The 22,795-nt window shown below is 43.8% G+C and overlaps 1 protein-coding gene across 1 annotated transcript in view; it reads left to right on the top strand.

Annotated features, from left to right (window-relative positions):
- Window positions 1–22,503, top strand: part of MFSD2B (major facilitator superfamily domain containing 2B) — a 44,381-nt gene extending 21,878 nt beyond the window's left edge. Inside the window, exons 6-14 of the mRNA XM_019538126.1 lie at window positions 3,425–3,603; window positions 7,254–7,344; window positions 7,441–7,562; window positions 9,459–9,542; window positions 11,944–12,024; window positions 14,951–15,060; window positions 16,338–16,481; window positions 18,418–18,594; window positions 20,467–22,503. Coding sequence (XP_019393671.1) covers window positions 3,425–3,603; window positions 7,254–7,344; window positions 7,441–7,562; window positions 9,459–9,542; window positions 11,944–12,024; window positions 14,951–15,060; window positions 16,338–16,481; window positions 18,418–18,594; window positions 20,467–20,524 — 1,046 coding nt within the window. The 3' untranslated portion in view covers window positions 20,525–22,503. The remainder of the gene's footprint in view (window positions 1–3,424; window positions 3,604–7,253; window positions 7,345–7,440; window positions 7,563–9,458; window positions 9,543–11,943; window positions 12,025–14,950; window positions 15,061–16,337; window positions 16,482–18,417; window positions 18,595–20,466) is intronic.
- The last annotated feature ends 292 nt before the right edge of the window (window positions 22,504–22,795 follow it).

Raw genomic sequence — 22,795 nt, 5'->3', positions numbered from 1 at the left:
ATGTAGGTGCTTGAACCACCTCCGCTGGCAGACTGTTCCAGACCTTGGGGGCTCGGACAGTAAAGAAATTCTTCCTTATGTCCTGCCTGAAATGAATGGTCTTGCAGTAATTTATGACTGTTTGACCTCATCATCCCTTGAGGCACTCTGGTGAACAAACGTTCCTCCAGATCCTGGTTGTCACCCCTGATAAACTTATAGGTGGCCATCAGATCACCCCTGAGTCCAGAGGTCAGGAAAACAGACCTTACGATGACAGGCTGAGCGCCATGGGGGTCTTCAGCCTGGAAAAGTGCAGGCTCAGGGGTGATCTGGTGGCCACCTGTAAATTTATCAGGGGTGACCAGGATCTGGGGGAATGTCTGTTCATCAGAGCGCCCCAAGGGATGACAAGATCAAATGGTCACAAACTCCGCCGCGACCATTTCAGGCTGGACATAAGGAAGAATTTCTTTACTGCCCGAGCCCCCAAGGCTTGGAATAGACTGCCGCTGGAGGTGGTTCAAGCACCCACTTTAAACGCCTTCAAGACACATTTGGATGCTTATCTTGCTGGGATCCTATGATCCCTACTGACTTCCTGCCTCTGGGGCGGGGGGCTGGACTCGATGATCCTCTGGGGTCTCTTCCAGCCCAAATGTCTATGAAATCTATGAAATCTTTGGGTCACGCGCACTGGCAATAGGATATGATTGGTGTCCGATCCTCAGGCCCACAGTTCTGCTGCCTGCCATGCACATGTGGCACGCCAGGAGGTGTGCTTATTGGGATGATGGATCAAATCCCACCGCACCTTTAACTGAACATTGTCAACGGTCTCAGTGAGGAGCAAAACTATGTAAACACAGTGTTATGGCCAATGTGTTGAACAGACACATGTGAGAAATTTCAGCTGTAGGATTCTTCAGGCAACCATAAATCTTCCCTGCCATGTGGTATGTGTGAAATGTTTCATATTCACTACTGTTTCAAGAACTGTGGTGTCCTGTCCATTTTAAAGAACAAAACTAGAAATGGGGCAATCAGGAGCTCTGTCACAATTTGAGAGAGAGAGAAGAGAAGAGATTTTTAATCAGTGATCTTTGGTTTACCCATCACTGAGTTTATTATGGTATCTCATGGGTGTGATATTACAGTCTCATTGATGTTTTGAGCTCTTTAGCTGAAAGGCACTCAGTATGTCTAGTGTTATTTTATTGTTTAGGAATAAGTTTAACTTAAGTGCATCCAGTTGGGGAGCTCAAACAAGTTATGATGGTTGGTGTGAATTTTCTGACTTGTTTCTCTTGATTATTAACCAAAGAAGCCAGTTTGTCAGTGACTCTTTTTGTAATGTAAATCTCCAGTGTATTAATTGATAAACACTTATTTTGAAGGAATAGGGAGTCTACTATCCTCCCTAAATTGGGGCACACCTGCTTAACCGCTTCAGAAGTGTTATCTGTTGGAATTCAGGCTTCTATTCCACCCAGGAGAGTACACAGCACACTGCCACTCTCCCCAAGCCTGAAGAAGGGTGTTTGTGCCCAAAAGTTTGCAAAGAAGAATTTTTCCAACTATTTAGTTGGTCTAATAAAAGATACTACATTTACCCAATGAGCCTTGTCTGCAGGTGACATTATGAGTCATGATGGGTAAATTCTGTGATTCAGCTGTAGTTACCCACTGAACCAGATAGTCACCAATTTCTAGAGCTCTGTAGGCCATGTCAACGTGAAATCTGAGACTGCATCACTGTTAGGCATTTTAGGACAGGCTGGGATTAGGATCTGAGCTACTGACCAGCAGTTTGGTCAGAATGGACTGAATATGAGCATCCCTAGTCAAGATGGGAGTGAAATTTGGGGCTGGCAACTTAACTTAAACCAAGAAAAAATGCTAGGTGATCTGCAGTATTACATCCTCTATCTGGTGGAAGTCTGGAAAAACATTAGCAGTTGTTAAGATATTTCAAAACTCTGCTGAGAAAGAAAAATAGACTTCCTGTGTTTTGGGGTATCTTAACCACTAATGGCTCCCTCAAATACCAGAGTTTGTGAGCATCTTACCATCTTTAATGTATTTATGCTTGCAGCACTCCCACTTTATTGATGTACAGGAAGGATAAGGCCCAAATTCTGTTTCACTGAAAGATGTCTACATGTTATTTATGCATGCATCTAGATGTGGCCATGTAAGGTCACTCAGGAGGTTTGTGGCAGAAAAGAGCATTGAACTCGAGCCTGTGTCTACTGGGCTAATGGCTGAACCCTCTTTCCTGGGAGAGAGGAGCCCTGGTTCTGCTCTCAATGTGGCTTGTGTGTTTTGCATGAAATAGTAATTTCATGTTCATGCATTTTATTAAATAGGAGAAGGGAACATCAATGTTGGTCTGATGTAGGAAAGTATTATTTCATAGGATCATAAGAATATAAGAAATGTCATTTACCAAGTCAGACCATAGGTCTATCAAGCCCAGTATCCTGTCTTGCACAGTGGCAGAGAATGGATGCTGAAGGGGAGGGTGGATAGGACATGCCCACCCCCTGCTTCTCTCCCATCGCAGCCTTTAGTACTTCGAGGTTGAGGAAGTTCCAATTCAGAGGCGGTACCCGATCTACCATGTTCAATATCTACTAAAGGACCTTTTCTCCAAGAATTGATCCAATCCCCTTTTGAAGTAGGTTAAGCTCCCAGCTTCCGCAGCATCTTGTGGCAATGAGTCCCACAAGTTAATTACTCACTGTGTGGAAAAGAACGTGCTTTTTGTTAGTTTTAAACCTGATATGCAATAGTTTCATTCTAGTTTTAGCACTGAGAGGCAGTGAATAATACATCCCAACTTACTTTCCCTGCACCATTTCATATTTTGCAAACCTCTGTCATGTTGTTTTCCCCCCTCCTCCACAAGTGTCTCTTTTCTAAGCTGAAAAAAGTCATAGCCCATTTAGTGTCCCCTCATATGGAAGCCCATCCATACCCATTTATTCTTGTTGCCCCTTTTTTGTTCCATTTTACAGTTGTAGAAATAAGGCACAGAACAGGTAAAAGACTTGCAAAAGCTCTCACAGACTGAGTTAGGCCAAGGTTTAGAAACCTGCTATCCCAGTTCTCTGTGCTTAGAAGAGTCCTAGGAACATTTAAGCTATATTTCAGTTGCGATCTCAAGATGTGAAAGGTTACTGCATGGTTCCTTTGCCACTTAACCCTCCCCTTGTAGATTATAAAGGATCAATAAAAGGTGATGAGGGAAGACAGAATTTCCTTTTCATCAAACTGTTGTGTAAGTAACATTCTAGCTCTGCCAGTTTTGCTGGTGTTATTGTGCATATCCCTCATAAGAAGAGCACTGTTTTCTTCAATGAGTTCACTCTTTAGTGAGGAAAAACATCAGGCTCGCTAATAAGCTTCCCCCCCTAACGCGCCTTTGTGCTTCTTATTATAGGAATGACTATGGAAGTCCTTGGAACTCTGATTGGAGCCACGCTCCAGGGGCAGATTGTGGCAAGTGCTCATGCCTCTGATCGTTGCACTGTGAATCGCACTGCAAACACAACTGAGTATCCTCAATCCCTACACAACACTTCCAGCATTCCTGAGCCCTTGGGCTTCCTGGCTCATGGAGTAAGTGCATATGCAGCTGGAATTCCTAGGGGAGGGATTTTTCAGCGGTGTCCCTTTCCAGCAACTTGCAGGATGTACCCGAGTCTGGTTCAGCTGCTATTAGTGACATCAGAACCACGCCAGCTGCCTTGTTGTGGGCAGCCCCCGTCTGGTCGCTCTTTGACTGCTCCTCAGCATGACAGCGACATTACAACAAGGAGCTTGCAGAAGATGCTGGTTAAGAGGCATAGGGCCACCATCTCTCCTCCCTGCAGGCTGACTTGCTGTTTAAAATACAAGTCTAATTAGCAAAAAATAATTATTCAGAGTGGCTGCTTTCAGCCCAGCTGCACTGGATAAATTTTCAATGTAGTAGCTGGGGAGTTAGTTTGAGTTCCCCCAGCACAGACAGTGGTATTTGCGTGTCTAAAATCCTACACAGCTTTGAACTTTTATTCTTGCCAGTGTGCAACTGGTGGGAGTATAGAGAGGGCATTAATGCCATTCTAGTGCAAGGCTGGCTTTGTAGTTTATGCATAGAAAAGGATTTGAAAGATCTTGTTTCTGTTCCTTACACTACCATAGTCTCTCCCTGTAACCTTGGAGAAGTCGCTTAGTAGGCGTGCACTTCAGTTTCCCATTTGCAGAGATAAGGAGGAAGTATTGTAGATTAGGGGGTTTATGTCTCCTCTTCAGAGTTATTAGCGAGACCATGAACCATTGTTATTAGTATGAGACATTATTATTAGTCCTTTCCAGGGGGCACTTTAACAAAAACACACAAGACTATTACTACGGTCTTCCTTGACTTAGAGTTGGCTTTTGCTCACATCACCAAACTGCGGCACAATTGGCATGCGTGTACTCGGGGAGTGTTTGGGAGAGGAATGGCTAAGACTGTTATCTGTTGAGATTTGAAATGCATTGGCAGCCCTTGTACAGAACTACTCTTTACTGTTCCTGCCTTGGTTAATGCTGCTGTTTCCTCCCTCTTCCAAATCCCCTAAACAGCACTGGGGGAAAATAGTCTTAAAAAGAACAAATCTGAAATCACATCTAAATGATGCTCATGGACATCACGTGTGTATTTTGAGGGTAAGGAGTGTTGTGTAGTAGAGATGTATATTCTGATAATACATCCTAAGCATAATTCAATCCTAACTAAAGAATAACCTTACATTCTTTTACACAGCCAAGGATCGTTCTAAAGAGAAAGATCCTGCAAAGTTTGTTTTCTTGAAATAAATATGGTCTGTACCAAGCTATTCTCATACAAAGGGAAGGGGGTGTTTTTTTTAAAAACTTCCTTTTTGGTTGGTTGCATTTTTATTAAACAGTTCTTAGACTTAGAGTCTGCTCTTATACTTGCAATTAAAGAGTCCTATAAATAGTCATAAAAAGCAAAAATTTCTGAAACTGACCTTTCAAAACAGAATAAAAGAAAGATATAATAGAATGTGAACCAGAAATATGAGTTTCAAAGCTTTATACTAGAACCATTGTATATGCAGTTGGAGGTGATCATTATAGATTTTGTGGCTCAGTAGTTGGCTTCCTCTTCGACACTGCTGTTACTGGTTTACAGAAAGCAGAGACTTTCGAAGAACTTCCATAATTAGCTCAAACATTTCATTAAATAAGAAGCCCAAAACATATGTACATGAACTATCAGATTCTCCAAGCATTACGTATATGTACGACATTATTGTAATCATCTCCTAAAATGTAGTCAGGCCAAAGACAAGATTTTGTTAGTAAAGTTATTACATTTCTGCTTATGCTGTTAACAATATTTTGCATCTTTATATTGAGATATAAAGGTGCTGGCTGCAGCCTGCTGACGATAAAATATGTAGTTAGTTCTGGATTTCTGCAGAGCAAATTAACCTATCCTCTGGGTACTGCCAGTTTCTGACTGGTAAGTGTACACATCTACGACTAGTCTCAACATTGCCTGTTTTTTAAACATGTTCTGGTTGCTGACATACTAGACCTTTTGTCCCGAACCGTTTATATTTTGCTAGAAATTTATACGCGTGGGTCCTGGATTTATCCTGACATAAATTAAATTTGTAAATGGCCCACAGAAGTGAACATTTTTACACAAAAAATGAAGGGCAGGCTGCTGACTTTACATATTTGTTAAGTTCTCCAGTTGTAGCCAACTCACCAAAGAGACACCAGGACTTTCAATGCCAGCTAGTTATTCTCACTGCTGTAATACTGAGGTCCAATAAAAAGAAACTGATTTTCTCTCTGGTGGCTACCTGTCGCTTCCTGATAGTGTATTGAGATGTATCAATCCTTTGCTTATATAACCACCATTACAGTAATCCCTGAGCATTGCCCACTTAAACATGCGTTTTCACAACATTTCCTAACTATAAAAGTAAGAAAGTGCTGCTGACCCCATTTTACACATGGGAAGCTAAGTTATGGAAAAATTAAACAACTTAAACAAGGAGGTCTGCGTTAGAGCAGAGAATCGAACCTGCATTTCTCAAGTCCTAACCTAGCATCCTAACCTGTTGTCACGGAGCGGGGTCCTAGGGGTGGCCATGATCTCCCCTAGCGAATTTGGCATGGTAAAGGGGCGCACCAAAGCGTCCTAAAATTTCGCCCGCCACATCTTGCTCTTATAAATATTAAAGGGAAGCTGTCTTTTGTCCCCTTGGTCGCAGTTCTCCCTGCTACCCCGAGTCTTGTTCTAAGAATGGGGTTCCAGGCACCCCAGCCTTATGGGCTACGGGTGGCTCCAGCCACCCCTGTACCACACGCCAAGCCTCACAGATGTACCGGACGTAGCCCTCGTCTCTCACCGTGCCCTCTGGCGCTTCTCGATTGTTGTCCCATGCTCCAGGACTTCTCACTGCCCCCCTGTTTGCTCTGGGGCCAGCACACTCCAAAATGCTGCACCCTCTCTGGTGCCGGGGCTCCCGCAGGTCCCCTATGAGGCCTCCTCCAACCCCCCAATAGCCTCGCCCAAACCACCAGTCTAACAGTAAACAAACACTAGCCCCTTGGCTATAACATAAACCCAAGCCATCTGGCTATAACGGCATCCGAGCCACTCCCGGGTTTCTCCATCTCTCACCAGCATCACATCAATCAGTCTTTCTGGCCCCCTCTCACCAGTATCGCATCGATCAGTCTTTCCGGCCCTTTCCTTTTCCTCACACGGGCAGAGCTCCTTCCCTTCCAGCTGCCAGCAGTGAACTGCCTGCCTGGCCTCAGCCTGGGAGTTATATAGGAGCCAGGCCCTGCCCCTTCCGGTCAGCTGACTCCCACCGGTTACCCTGGCAACCCGCAGCTGGGCTCCCTGCTTGCTGCTCCACAAGTAGCAGGCACATCAGTGCCCTGCTACACCTGTACACCAGCCTTCCTCTTCATTTGGGAGTCTTAACTTGGAAAAGTTTGAAACCGGTCACTTTAAAACAACCAGCCATGTTAGTAAAATCGTCTCAAGGCGAAATAATCAATTTTGAGAGAGCCAGGGGTTCCCGCAGCAGTTACAGTTTGCTGCTCTGCCTTTATTAACTAAGCTAGCACTAATGTCCTGTCCTAATGGTCACTCCTGATTTGATATTTTACATTGTAGCTGTTGGTTCACGTTTGTCAAAGCAGATCTTCCACTGGCATCATTTGAAATGTGGCTTTTTTTCCTTTTAAAGGCAAAAGTCTATATGATTGCAGCAGGAGTAATAGGAGGGGTGTATCTGCTGGGGACTGTCATCCTTTTTAGTGGAGTAAAGGAGAAGGACGGTAAGTTATGTTTAAATGTGTCTGGGTTTCAAAGTGGTTCTTTCCCATTTAACTTTGGAAAATATAACATTATTTTATGTATTCCACCCCTTATAGATCCTTACGCCTTAAATTCAGACGAAGCAATTCCTTTCTTTAAGGGACTCAGACTCGCAATGAAGCACGGGCCATACATAAAACTTACATCTTCATTCCTTCTCATCTCGACAGCAGTTCAGGTAACTTCAGCCTTAAACCCAGGTCAGGCTTGTTCCAACCACAGCATGAATCAATCTTCAGGTGCTAAAATGTAAATGGCCTTTGACTTGTAAGCTGAGTTAGTGATTTGGTAAGTAACAGGTTTCCCTTCTGAGTCAGTATTGAACCAGTGCCCCACTTTGGTACTAAGGGGTACTGTACTGCTGGAGGTGATTGCCTTTCAAACAAGGAATAAAATTAACATCCTAACCATTTATCATGAAAGATTTTGTGACTCTTTTCATGAAAGGTGGGATGCTGGCCCCAGTGACCCAGTTTGGGTCATTATACTCCACCTACCTCTAATTCCCTACTGTTTTGCTTGGCTCGAGAATACTTTTTTTTTCTCTCAAAGCTGTTCTGCAGCTTTAAAACATTACCTTCGTTCCTTTTCTTAGGCGACTTCTGTAATAGTGACTGCGATGGTTCCTATAGAGTAATTTGGGAAGGAAGGCACTATGTAAGTGTAAGATGATATTCAGATACTTTGGAGTAAAGTATTAACTCTGCTGTGACTAGAGCCACAGAATTCAGATCTGAATCAGCAGTCATATTTCTAACCTCCCAAACTAGCACAATAGGTTATCATTAAAGTGAGAGATGCTGCATAGAAACTGAAAATCAAAAGTTTATAAGCCCATATTTCCTAAAGCCCAAGTGATGTTTTGACCCAGGATTTCAAGACATACTCATCTGCGAGGATCATCATTAGGGTGGGTTTGTTATCTCGATCTTCAGTTTCCTATTTTAAAAAGTACATAATATCTATGTTTTTGTCACCAACCCGTTAGTCACTGTTGATCACAACCAGCAATGTGGCACCATGACACAAATCATAACGTAATGTGTACTTTAGTTGCCCTCTGTCCTGGAGAATAAATAAATAGGAGCTATAATTTCTTCATGGCTTTTCCTTATAGCAAGGGAAAGTGAAAATATGTTGGCCGAGAAATTTCCAAGTTTGTGTTTGACGCAGATTGGAATCCAGTTAGCAAAGCTGCTCTTTGGTGCATTTGGTTGTCTTGACTTGAGGAAAAGCCTTGAGAGTAAGTGACAATAATATAAGCACTTCTCACATCAAGACAAAAAGAGAGGCAAGTTTATGACAGGTTCCTTGGGCTTGCAGACCCTTCCAGCACTGAATCACCCAGTGTGGCATAGCGGGCATGGCATACAGTTGGCTACTAGCTGAGAATACCCAGGAAGGAGAAGATTCACTCTGAGACCATCTCACAATCTCAGATCACAAAGAAGTGGAGGCGAGGGGCTGAAGAGTGGGCTGACAACAATTGAGAGGTCTCTTGCTCCAAACAGGCTGGTGTGTGTAGGAGTTGCTGTTGTCTGCCTGGGGCTACTAAGTTTTGGGGAGTTTGGTTGGAATGAGGGCAATCGCTGAAGAGGTGGGCGCAGGGCAGTAGAGTTTCGTACCTGAAATGAAACAATGGATTGTGGCGCATGCTCAGAAAGGCAGTGTTGGGGGAGGCTCTCCCCATGACTGTCTGGCTTAATTTATAAGCAGGTCCTTCTCTTAATGTATAATCTGTTAGCCCTCAAAAAGGTGCTGGTTCATCAGGCTGCCATGCACAAATCAGATAGTCATCTAAGCCTTTGACTTCCCTGAAACAGTACATGCTAGGCCTGCACCAGACCTTGGGATCCTAGTCCCACTAGATAGTTGTGTTCAGTAGCTGGCCTTCCTCTCAGCCCAGCTTTCCTTGGCATAGCTCCTATGATGTCAGAAGTGTTATTCCTCATTTAAACTGGTGTAAGTTAAAGCAGAATTGAGCCCTTAATGACTTAATTACCAATTTTGTGAAATTGTAAAAACCTTTTGTTTGGTTTTTCTTTGTTGATCCTTGCCATCTTCAATTCACCAGCTTGAGCAGAGCAACTTTGTCCTGTTTTGTACCCACATGACTGAGCTTCGCAACGACTTCCAGTATTTAGTGGTGACCATCTTGGTGAGTTGAACTGAGAAGACAGAGCTTTGGTTTTGTTGCAGGGTTGCACTCTGTTTCTGTATTCAGTAGAAAGGGTACAGAAGAGAAGAACAGTTACACCCAGGCAGCGCGGAGAGACATGATTGCGGATTACTACCACAGCTGCTGGGCTTTCTGTGCGAATGGGTTTGATCTCCATGCTGTCACTAGTGGACATTGTGACTTGTAAATCTGAAGATCTCTTAATTCATTCCTTGGTCCTTACCTGCAGGCTGCTTTCTGCTCCTGAAAAGGTGAAACCTTCTGCTTGAAAGGAGCAGTGGACTTTTAGCTACTATTTCCCTTTTCCCAGCTGACATGCTAAGAATTAAAACAAGTTCCTCTTGTGCATGCTGACATGTGGACCCCCCCATGCCAGGCAGCCTGCAGGAATAAATATTTAAAATATCTAGAGACACAGCAGCGAATGCTTGAAAGATACCTTTACAGAGCCCTCTGCCTCCACACTTGAGTGTGGGGTTCTGCCCAGCTTCACATAGGTGGGTGGTCCCCTCATAAATGGATTACAAATATCATGCGTGCCTGGCTTTGAGCTTAAGCTACAGGAAACTGCTCTATTTTGATTAAAGTCCTTCTCTAGGGAAAATGGTAGGTTTAATGTTAAATAAGTGCTGGGGTATGTCTGCTGCATGCTCTTTACATACTTCATGGAGACTCTTCCCGTTCTGTATCTTGCTCATTAAATACTCTACCAGTCTTTGTGCCAGGAACTGCAGGTTGCTGACAGTGCAGGGACTGTGCAGAGCTATTCGATAGGACTATTCATGGTTTCTAATGTAGGTCCCCACCTCCTTCCTTTTCAACTCTTTTGATTCTTCTTTTCTTACCTTAAAATGCTTCCAGGGCAGATCTTTGTCAGTGACTAAAACTAATAAGGTATAGAGCAAGAGATCACTTTCACATATCTGAGATCCTGCAGGTAATGAAAGGATATAAACACCAAGGTGGGAGGAGGATTGTTGGGATGATATGGGATGTAATTGGGAGCAACAGGATGATATTTAGGCTCCAATCAGTTGTAGTATTGTATGTGGAAATTGTGTAGTTCAGTCTTCTTTTATAACAATGTTGGGTTTAAATCAGTTATAACATAGATGAGATAGAATGGGCTATGCATGAAGTATTAACAAATTGGCAGGAGGTGGACTGAACAGCTGAGCAAGTCATATCTAGCTCTAACATCAAGCATTTTATACTAAGTAAAGGAAAATTGAAGGAAACTATCAGGAGAAAATTTCTGATCTGAAAATGTCTTCAAAAGTAGAAGGTGCATAGGTTTTAGCCATGTTGGTTTAAGGACATAGGCAGACAAGGTTCTTTGGGTAAACCTGATATCTTTTATTAGACCAACTCAAATAGTTGGAAAAATTCCTCTTGGCAAGCTTTTGGGCACAAACACCCTTTGTCAGGCTGAGGAAATATTTCATAGTTTCATAGTTTCTAGGGTCAGAAGGAACCTGAGCAGATCATCGAGTCCGACCCCCTGCCATGGCAGGAAAGAGTACTGGGGTCAAACAACCCCAGCAAGGTGTACATCCAGCCTCCTCTTAAACACCCCCAGGGTAGGAGCCAGCACCACTTCTCTTGGAAGTTGGTTCCAGACCCTAGCCGCCCTGACTGTGAAGTAGCACCTCCTGATATCTAACCTAAATCTACCATCTGCCAGCTTGTGACCGTTATTCCTGGTCACTCCTGGCGGTGCTCAGGGGAACAGGGACTCCCCCACTGCCTGCTAGTCCTCCCTGACTAGTTTGTAACAGGCCACAAGATCCCCCCTCAGCCTTCTCTTGTGGAGGCTGAACAGGTTCAGGTCCCTTAGCCTGTCCTCGTAGGGCCTGCCCTGCTGCCCCCTGATCATGCAAGTGGCCTCCTCTGGACCCTCTCCATGTTGTCCACATCCCTCTTTGCAGATGGTCTGTGCTTTTCCTGGATGGAGTGGTAAAGCAGGCAGAGGCCAGTACATATACAAGGAAACCAGTCTGTTAACTGTAAATTGAGGTGGTCAAAGGTAAAATAATCTTTTGAACATGGTTATACCTGCGACATCTTACAAATGCCCTAGATTGATCCCTGGGGAAAATGTGTTGTATTCTTTTTTATTTAATTAGTACACTGCCTATTGCACTGGGGTTTTGTGTGCTTATGTGCAGTGCGGAGTTTTAGCTTACATACTAATAATTTCTCCAATTTCTTTTTTCCATCATTCTTATTTTTCTTAGTGGGAAAGAGAGCAGGAAGCCTTAAATTCTTCCTTAGTTCAGGTCTTTTGCACAAAATAGTAGAGGGTATTGGTGGGCCCTGTAGCTTATTCAGACAATGATCTTAATAAATACCTTACAAATCTTGTTTTCATCCTTTGCAGGTGTCAGCAGCGGTGAGCATTCCATTCTGGCAGTGGTTTCTGGAGCACTTTGGCAAGAAAAGTGCAGCATGTGGGATTTCAGTAAGCAAAAATGTTAGAAAAACCTGTTAGTGCTGCATTTTACATGACTAACAGTAGCAGTTTCTGCAAAATTTAGGCAATGAGACCTCAAACCAAGGACAGTTTTTCTTGCTTCAAGGTTTGTTTAAAACCGATAAATGACATATAAGTTATTGGCAGATTTTAGGTTTTGCTTCATGGAGATTGGGCTGGTGCTGAATATGAGATGCCAACTTTTCTCCAAGTTTGAGCAGGTTCTACATTGTGCCCATTTCACAGAAAAGAATTTGAGCATAGTATTACAGATTCTGATCCAGGCTGCCCCAAATCCAAGGGTTACATGTTGTTTGAGGTTTGGATCCATCTCTATTATGGCTAATATATGGTTCTAACTTGAACCAAACAAAATTGAGCAATTTAGGTAACTGAACCTGTAACTCAGTTTAAGGAAGAGGGAGTAACAAAATTCCTCCTTCCTGTCCCGTGAACAGGACATGGAATTGTCCATGTTTTCCCTCTGTATGAAACTTCTTAACTTCTGTGAAAGTTTGACTAACACCCCAAAAAGTTCAGGTCTGGTAACAGCCATTGCGTGTTTTGTACAGCAACAGTTTATTGAAACTGCAATCTGTGTGTGACTTCAAAACAAAACTCTGGATCCAGACGTACCGCATCTTTAGATAGGTTGAAATATGCACTTGGAAGTCGCATGTCCCACTTGTTTCTCCCTCTCATTAGCATTCCAGCACAGCTAGCTGCCAGAAGCTAAGATGGGCCCTGAAGGAGCACAGATTTACCTCCCAGGCTGTCAGCCTCTGTTGCACCTTCCTTATACCTTTTCACTCGTATTGTGGGAACAATATCACTTCACTCAATGCTCTTGTGTTTCTGCCATTTGTTTTTTCCTTGAGAGTTTCGGCTTCTTTTAAGGGTGGAAGGAGTACTACATACTTATTTAAAAATGGGTTGATTTTCTGTAGAATCTGTAGACTTAATATTTTCATTAAATTAATATCAAGAGACACCTGAAAGTAAAGCATTCAGACAAGATATGTGGGTATCACAGATTTTTTCTTACACCAGTGGCGGGACGCAGACTCCTTTTCTCCCACTCCTCCTTAGTTTTGGTTGGAGGAGATGGTTCAGTGGCCTAAGTAGCAGTAGCAACATAATCTAAACTTTCTGGGGCAGCAGGGTTCAAGCCCTAGCAGGATCATGCTGTATCATCCTTCCTGTGCCCACAGTTGGGGCACAGGACAGAAACTAGCTGCAACATCGAGCTGCTTTATGTTGTTGAGATCAAGTGCTCAGCCCTCATGGGGCATCTCTACACGTGCAAATGCTGCTGGATGGATTTACTCCAGAGTAAACACACCCTGGGCAGGAGTCTACATGTATGTACATTTGGGAGAAGATTTGCTCCCACCCTGCTCTGCTCCCGTGCAGCAGCCAGAGGGGGCTAGCCCAGGGGCTAGCAGGGAGCATGGGGCCAGGAGACACTTGTCTCCTGGTGGGAACTGGGAGATTGCTCCCTGCCCCATGCTAGCAGGCTCCAATGGCAGAATCTAGGCTGGGTCAATGTACTACAGCCTCGGCTCCCCAGTCAGGGGCAGGGAGCTTGGAACGAGCTGCAGGGGAGGGTCAGGTCCCAGCCCCCCGCCCCAATCTGTTGGTGGAGCAGCTAGCAGTGAGCCCCTGGCTGGGTGCAGGCTCCATGATCGCGGAGCGGGGGCTGGGAACTCCTTGCTACCAGGGCAGGGGGAAATTGTCCCTGCCCAGGCTATACCACCGAAGCCCACCCTAGGAGTAGGCAGCTTCTGGGGGCAGGGAGCAATCTCCTACCTCCGGCTGACCAGGAAAAAATTTACTCTTGGTCAGCCATCTACATGTGCCTTACTGAGCAGTAATTACTGGGCAATGAATTTGCTACCTGCATTTGCTAAGTACCTTGCAAATGCAGGTAGCAAATTAACTGCTGAGTAGAGCAAATTACTGCACAGTAGGGGTGTGCATGTGTAGAAGGTGACGCATACTGTGCAGTAATTTGCTTGACTGCTCAGTAAAGTGTCTTGTGTAGACTCACCCATGTGGAGGCTGATGTGAAGAAATGAAGGTGCCCAAGAGATACCTGAAATGGTAAGATGAAGTGCACCTCTGCTCCACATGACTATTAAAGATCTTTATCAGGTACTTTTCATAAGTCCAGTGTCCTTGGCTATCATTTCCCCTCCCTTTGCCCTGCTCTTCTCTGTAGGTCAGTTAAAACCCTTCAGGTCACTGGTGGGCCTGCTTGTCTGTAGCTCACAAAGTGTGTGGTCGTGGAAGGGAGAGGTGTGGGAGGGGGAGTGGGCCACTAGGGACTGAAAAGTCTTTAATTTATAAAGAAGAAAAATGAAATGCAGTGGACATACGTTACAGTGATTTCTGGATCTTAGGGAACTCTGCTCCGCTTCTGCATTATAGCCTCAGGCCTGCTGGTCCTGCCTCGTGCCTCTTCTTCACTGCATTTTACATCAGTGCTGTTATTGTTCCAGAAACCTCTTTGGATACTTTGGTTTCTGAAAGTGTGGATGATGCAGAGCACAACTGATCATAAAATCACTTGCAATTGTATCCGTTTATACAAGGTGTAATCTTGTATTGCTAGAGCACGCTCTTGTGGTGAAATGACGGCCGTGCCACTACAGACTAATATAGAGATTATCTGTCTGTGCTGGGAATTTGCAGTCTGGGAAGGGATCTCACTAAGTTGGGTAATAAATAAGGACGTGTTGGGAATACATTTTTTCCATAATGTGGAGGCTCTCAACTTTGGACTAGCCTGGTGCTTGGGCTGCTGCCTCCCACAGCCACCTGTTTTTTAGCAAAATGTATCTTTTCCATGATGTGCCATATCTTTTCCATGCCTGACATGCCATTTGTTTTGTTGTTTCTTTCTTTTTCTCAGTGGATGATCCCGTTCGCAGTCATGCTGGTTACAGTCCCAAACCTGAGCGTGGCTTATGTGGTGGCCTTTGTCTCTGGTCTGAGTATCGCAGCATCTTTGTTGTTGCCATGGTAGGAGAATCTAATGCTTGAAGGTCTCAAGGCAGGAAGGGAGGGAGTGTGTGTATCTACAAATGTACAGTATGTACCTCAGGGAAAGCCAGAATTTAGTAATAAACTGGTATGTGAGCTACATTGGTTTTCACTGTAGTTAGAAGATATCTGTGTGGCCCTGTGACACTAGTTACAACAGAATTAACAGCTAATGTCTTTATGTATAAATAGAACTGCTCTCGGCATCTAGCTGTAAGTGAATTGATACCCCACATAGGTGCAGAACGTGGCTAAACGCTAAGTTAGTTGCTTGGATTTAATTTTTAAAATGGCAACAGAAATGGGGATGGATCCTGAGTGCAAATCAATTAGCAAAGTATTGTGGAGAGTCAGCACTGAACTAGAGCTCCCTGTAGAGTGGTTCTGTGTTGCAAATAAAATGCGGGAGTGCCACGTATGGAGCCATGGATGAAAGAAGCCGTCAAACCCACCCAGGTTCGTGTTTGAAGACGGGCTTGGAAGTGAATTATTTGATTAAAACCAAGTGAAGAGGTTGCAGAGCTGGATCCCTTCTTGCACATGCCTGGCTTTTGAAGTCAACCTGACCACAAAGCGAGATTGAGTCAGGTAGAACAGCCCTTTGTGCCTCATAGATGCAGTACTTTGAAAACTGAAGCCTTTTGGGGATCGGGGGTATGTATTCAGGCTGCCCAGACTACCTGAGCTCAGGAACACAGCCTGCCCTCCATCAGTAAACCGGTAAAAATGAAACTTGTTGATTTATAGTTGATGTTTTGACCCACTTCCATCCTGCTTTGGTTCTGGGTCAGAAGCAGTCTCAATCAGTGGAAGGACAGGCCCCCTTAGTGTCCTACAGCTGCTTCTGCATGCTACCACACTTGAGGTAGTTGCATGATAAGGCCTCTGGAAAAATCCAAGTGGCCCCAAATCCAGGTCGGGCATTCTTGTCCATTATTATCACTATTGTTATTGTTGTTGGTAAAAGTAATAGTATTAAGCAATAACTTGTAATCGCGTGGAAGGGGCTTGGTTACCTTATCTAGGTGTTGTGGTTCTGTGGCCTTGCAGTGTGTTTTGTGCATTTCCTATGACAATTATGGCCCTCCTTTCAAACAAGGGCACCTTCCGTTTTTCCATACTCCACTCTGTGATTTACACAATCATTGTACACAATCAAACCTCCAAGAAAAAGGACCCTTTGCCAAGTCTGTCCATGAAAGAGGCTCAGACTTCTGCTGGAGGCTGTTCATTCCTCTTCTCTTGCTGGCCTCCAGGTCCATGTTGCCTGATGTTGTTGATCACTTCCGCCTGCTGAATCAATATGTAAAGAGGCCTGAAGCCCTTTTCTATTCTTCCTATGTCTTCTTCACCAAGTTGTCAGCAGGGCTTGGATTAGGAATGTCTTCGGCAAGCCTTGAGTAAGTGATTGTTTCCACTTATTTGGCTTTTATTATAAAAAGATTCTGAGGGCCTTCATTTTTTTCCTGTGCGGCTAATCACCACTCACGAAAGCAGGATCCTGGCGGGTATAGATAGACAAGATGTCAGTTCGAGTTGACTACATCATGAACCTGGAATTGTTCTCATCCAGGTCAGACCTTCTGGGCAGTGAGACATTTACACTAACATATTTCAATTCAAAAGTAGCAGAGCTCCTTTTAGATATTTCTTATTTACTTTAGTTTCATAAATCTCAGCTGCAAATACAAGTGAAGCTAATGTAGACCCCAAGGCACAGAACACAGAAACTTAGCACTGCAGTAACACTGCTGAAGAGATACGGCTCTTTAGGAAGCATCCCATCCCTTAAGGGACAGGAAAATTTAGGTTGGATATTAGGAGGAATTTTTGAGCTCGGAGAGTGGTTAAGTACTGATACAGGTTACTAGGAATTCATATTACTGGACATTTTTAAAGTGGAGATTGCCAAACATTTGGTTTGGAGAGGGCTGATCTTGCCTTGGACCTCCTGTGGTCTCTTCCAGCCATATTTGTCTTTGGGAAAGGGAGCAGAAATGGTCTCTCGTTCTCTGTTTTTACAGAGCCAGGCACAAGGCTGCCAGATTTCCACTGACATTGCTAGGTGTTAGTGTGACAGAAATGCTTATACAGCACTCCAAGTCTGCAGGGGCAGAAGCTGAACAAATGGAAATGATTATTATGGAAAAAGAGAAATAGTCCCAGTATCAAAGGACCTTTTAGAAGTTGTGGCTACCTTGTCAATAGCATGTTTGTGGAACCTACAATGTAGGCTATGGGTCCAAATCAGTTTTCAGCAACTGGAAACTTTTGGTTGAAAATTTCTTTAAAACACTTGTTTTTTGGCTGGCTTTACTCTGAGTTAGGAAGATCGCTTTTATAGCACGCAATCAAGTCCCATTTGGTAACTGTGATTTTAACAGTCTGTTTTCTGCCTCTACCACAATTTGAAGACTGGATAACCAAAATAGGATGGTGGCGGGTTGTGGTAGCTTCACTGTGGACCTTGCCATGAAACACCCTGAAGTATTTTGGTCAACAAGCTGCTATGAAGTTTGCAGCTGATGCCATAATACTTTCTCCTCAAGAAAATAAGTCTCCTTGTTTTTAGACACTACATATGGAAAGCTCATAACTAACATATTACTGTCAACTGATTAACTCTGCTTCATTCCTCTTTGTGAGCTTCCAGCCGTTTGCCATCTGCTGGAGACCAGAGCTGACATTTATAGGAGAGCGTAGGAGGCAGATTGATAGAGAATGGGTAATAACTTTTCATGGTGCATGGGCAGAGTGAAACAGAAGAATACCACAACCTGGGACAGCATAGGTTAGGGTACCATCAATTATGCTAAGTGGTACCTAGGCCCTGAGATAGCATGGCACTTAAGAATGTGCTTCGCTTTAGGCACTGAGTAATTCCACTACTGTTTCACAGAGCACTTAAGTCTGTACTTAACTTGAAGGTGATTACTGCTCTTGGAGGCAGTGTGACTACTTATCTACTTTTAAAGTTAAGCACATGCTTAAGTACATTGTTGAATCACTTTTCAGACAAATGCAGCTCTGTAGGATTTCATCTCACTATTGCCGTAGTCGGTCACACCATTAAATGAAGTAATAAACTTGTTTAAAAGAAGATGGGGAGGAAAATGGCATGAAAGATCCATGCCAGCTCTCAGGGAAATGAAATTCCATGTTGGCATTGATAGGAGCAGGACTAGCCACCCCAGGGGACAGTTAGCAGACAAAGGAGTAAAAAGGAGGTGTAGGAAGAAATGGGAGCAAAAGTCTGGGTGGCTGGGATTTGGGTCAGGGGCTTAACATAACAAATAGCATGTGAATAATAGTACTGGGCATGTGGCTGTTTCCTAGGTTGGCCGGATACAAAGGAGGGGCCTGCAGACAATCCAGCAGTGTGATCCTTGCACTAAAAATCCTGATTGGGGTAGTGCCGACCATCCTCATTCTTCTAGGTTTATTCATACTCCTTTTCTACCCAATCACCGAAAAAAGTCGAAAGGAAACTGAGCAGGCTCTTGAACAGTTAAGGTAGGTTTAAGTCAGCAGCAAATTGCGGTGACCTGACAGGGGCATTTGGAGTGAGAGGTCATCTCAGCATACTGATCCCACCCTGCTCTACCTCTGTTTCTCATCTGACTCAAGCCTCGTAGTCACTGTCCTTTCCCAGCGCTTGGCTGCGGTTGGGGGTTAGATGCGGGTGAGCCAATTGAAACTGAATCCAAAAAAGACAGAGGTGATGATGGTGGGCAGACTGCATAACTTGGGAGGGATTAGGACACCTATCACTGGTGTTCTGCCTCCTCTTGTCACCTAGGTTTGCAGTCTTGGGGTGCTTCTGGATCTTCTGGGTCCGCCTGGATCTTCAGGTGTCAGCTGTGGCGAGAAGCACCTTTCACCAACTCCATCTGGCGAGAAGGCTGTGACCCTTTATTTCATGTTCATATCTGGTCACCATCATCCATACCTTCATGACCTCAGGGCTAAACTTGCAATGTACGGTACCTAAGGCTGCCCTTGACCATCCAGAAGCAGCAACAGAAGGTGCAGAGCACGGTGGCCCACCTTCTGACAGGGAGCATATAACTCCAGTGGTCCAGAGTCTGCATTGGTTCTCAGTAGCTTTCTGGGTGCAATCCAAGATGCTGGTTTTCACATATAGGGCCCTAACCAGTGTTTCTCAACCACAGTGCCTTAGTACCACGGGGTGCCATGAAATCCTTTCAAGGATGCCAAGGGATGCCACACAATATTAGAACTGTGATGTGAGCAACCAGATAAACACAGAGATTTCAAATAGAAGTCCAATGTGTCAAAAACGTTTTGACCTGTTGTGGTCTTTTTGAGTTTTTTGCAGTAAATGTCCTATTATTTTTCAGTGGTCAAAAATAAGGCAAAGCTCAGAGCCAGCATTTGCCAAGGGGTGCCCTGAGTCTTATGAGGGGTGACTTGAGTCTAAAAAGGTTTGGACCCTATATCACTTAGGGACCTTCTCTCTTATGCCTCACTAAGATCCCTGAGGTCAGTCGAGAACAGCCATCTGTAATCCCCAAGTCTGCTTGGCAAAAACAAGTGGATCACTAGCCCGTGGGTCGCTAGGGCAAGAAAAGTTGCCTCTTCAACACACAGGCAGGAAGAGCTCTTAGGAAGGACAGTACTCTCTGCCTGCAATAGGAAAAATAAGCCTCACAATAAGGAAGGTATTTCTTGGAAATGGGCCGTTAGCTAGAGAAACTCCAGTTGCTCCAGGAAAGAAAGTCTTTTCTTGAAAATTCTGAGACTTTAACAAAAAAATGAACAAGGCTGGGGGTAGGGAGTGGTGGCTTGGATGTATTTGAGAGCTTTCCATTTTATGTTATTCTGTTCTTTTCTTGTTCTTCTGTTTTGTAAGTGATTCTGCTCTCTTATTGTAAGCTGCCCAAATGTAAGTAATACAAATCATGCAGCAAAATCTCAGAACGCACCAGTGCAGTACGTGTTCTCGGGGGTGGGACGCAGCACGCTGCCATTGTACAGAAGTTTTGGAGGGATGGAAGGGATGGCTGTTCTATCCAGTCAAAACTACAGGTGAAGAAATCCTTAGCTAAGGAAAATGTAATTAATCATGACCTATCTTTTCTTGCTGACAGCTTTCTTTCCCAATTAAAAAAACCTAGGCTGAAGGTCTAAAACTTCAGACCTGATTTCAGTATCAAAAGACCTTTTAGACCTCATTTGTTCAGTTTAAGACAATATTAAGTCCTCAGTTTACTGAGAGGCTATTCTCTTCTCTCTGTTCTGGTTGTCTTTTGAGGTGCCTAAGTTTTAGTTTTTGCTAAATTTGGCAAAACATACTGAGAAAATAACAGCAAGCAGGAAAAAATGGAGACTTTGTCATCACGTGATCCTCTCTGCCTTTCACAGAAGGAACCATCCCAGTTGTGACAACCTGTTTGAAAATGAAGGCAATACCCTGAGATGAGGATCCAGAAAGCAGTGGCTTTCAAAGAAGAACCTTTGATTCCAGATCACTGTACCAGTGTTCGGTTATCCTGTAGATAATTATCAGAAGAATAAATGGACTGGCCTTGATTGACAAAACCAGGAAGATTCTGAGTAGAGTTCAATGAATGCAACTTAATGCCCCACCTGAAAGAGGTGTTAGCCATGCTGAATCAGTATTAACCAAATCCCCAGCACTGCTGAGGATAACATGCAGCTGAAGTTGCTATTGGGACATAAGGCAAAGATGCTGTGGTCATGGAAGATCTCATGGAGCTGCTGGCAAAAGCAATATCCCAACGTGCTTAGCCGATTACTTTATTCTGACCTGCACTGTCTTTGTAGTCTCTGCTGAACACAGGATTTTCTTTGCTACCTGTCCTACCCTATTTGTCTTTGTTGCCCTTCACCATAGTAGTGGCTGCATCTTGATAGTTGATGGATGTGATCCCTGGGGGGCTTATATAGCAGTTTTTTTGCAAAAGCACTTTGGGATCCTGGAGGATGAAATGTCCTAAATAGATGCCTGAATTAGTTCTTTTTTAAATGAAAAGCCCCGGGTGCAGTTTGGGACAGTCATGTTATGAGGATTTTCTTATGCACTGTCACTCCAAACTGGAGCGATTTAATTTTAATTTGGGGAGCTACTGCCAAAAATGTTTTCTAAAGTGACTAGTGATTTGGGGTGCCTGATTTTTTGGCTGTGCCACTTAACACACAGCTGTGGTCCTGACTGTGACAGTGTCAGTGCTCATCACTTTCTGACAGGCACCTTTAAGGCATCTCACATTGAGGTACTTAAGGTCAGTAGTCACTTTGGGAATTGTAGACAGTAATATTTTCTATTTATTTGCCTTCAGTGGTGAATGCGTGTATGACTTGCATGAGACATCACTTCTCCGTACAGAGAGCTGCCCTCCTCCTATTGACGTGCTGCAGCAGTGTTACTGTTTTCAGCACACATACTGCATTTTACAGTAATGATACTGTACCAGTCACACAGTTGGTGCCTTTTTGAATCAGGGAAATCATAATGTGTTAGAAGCATTAATGAAAGCCTCATCATACCTCTGCCTGGAGGATGCATTACTGGGCATGTTTTACAAAGGGAGATTGGCACACAGAGATCAAGGGATTGTGCACTCAGGGAAGGTAGCATGCTGTTAGCTTATTGCGCACTAGATACTCCAAATAAAAATGCCATGCAGGCACTCAGCCCATGCTAAATGTGCCTTTGCACAGTGCAGGCTACTGCCATTAGGAAGCACTTGATCTAGAGCACACTGGAGTCTACAGGAGTTGGTTTAGGCCAAGATTGCTTCCAGGTCACCCAGCAAGCGAACAGTGATAATGAGCCCAGGATGGTCTAAAATCAGTAGTGCTTGATCTTCTAGCACTGTGGGCTGGGTGCGTGATGCAGGGCTGATTGTGGAACATGCAGAGGGTGCTAGATCAGCTACGTAGTTGGGCCTATACATTGTGCCGTACACACCAGGATTCATAAACTTGCTGGGGTATTAATCCTAGCTTGGCCCCTGCTTCTAGCAAAAATTTTTAAAAAATCATCAAGTTTAGTGATCTTGACCTCGTGCATGGCAGCATTCATGGGCCCAAATAAAATAGAAGAATTATAGATAAAAGATATAACTGGGTATTTTTGAAATTTTCAAATATAGAGTTGTTCTATTTTATATGATTATCAGAGTTATATTTTTTTTTGATGATATGAATGTATTTTTCTAAATGAGAAGCTTAAAGAATGAATTTGGAAAAGAAAGTAGGGTTGGTATTTTCTGTGATTTGTGTTTTCCTCAAGGATCAATGTTGGTACTGTGAAAAAATGAATGTGTATATTCCTTCTTTCAACACTGTTTAAACAATCACACTCATTGTATCTGGGATTGAAACAATCAGATCTCTGTATTGTCATCTGTCTGCATTAAATGTTTACACAAAGTACCCCTTTGTTTGAGAAATATTTATCTCTGCTTTTGCTGGAACTTACAGGCATGGCTACAAGCCCACATTTCATCTCTGAGGCATGCAGGGATTTCCACATGTATTGAATTCCTACAAGACCAGAATTTGGCTTTAAGACGGTTAAATTCTGAACTCCAGCTAGCTTCAAGTATCAGGAACAATAACAAGTCCTTTTTCAGATATGTGGGGAGCCAGAGGAAAAGCAAGGGCAACACTGGACCCCTGCTGAACCAGATGGGGCAACTGACAACTGACGCCCAGGAAAAAGCCA

This window comes from Crocodylus porosus, unplaced genomic scaffold (assembly GCF_001723895.1).
Source record: "Crocodylus porosus isolate Cpor-Errol unplaced genomic scaffold, CroPor_comp1, whole genome shotgun sequence".
Classification (NCBI taxonomy): Eukaryota; Metazoa; Chordata; order Crocodylia; family Crocodylidae; genus Crocodylus; species Crocodylus porosus.
Note: the sequence above shows the minus strand (reverse complement) of the source record. Positions and strands in the feature narration are given on the sequence as shown.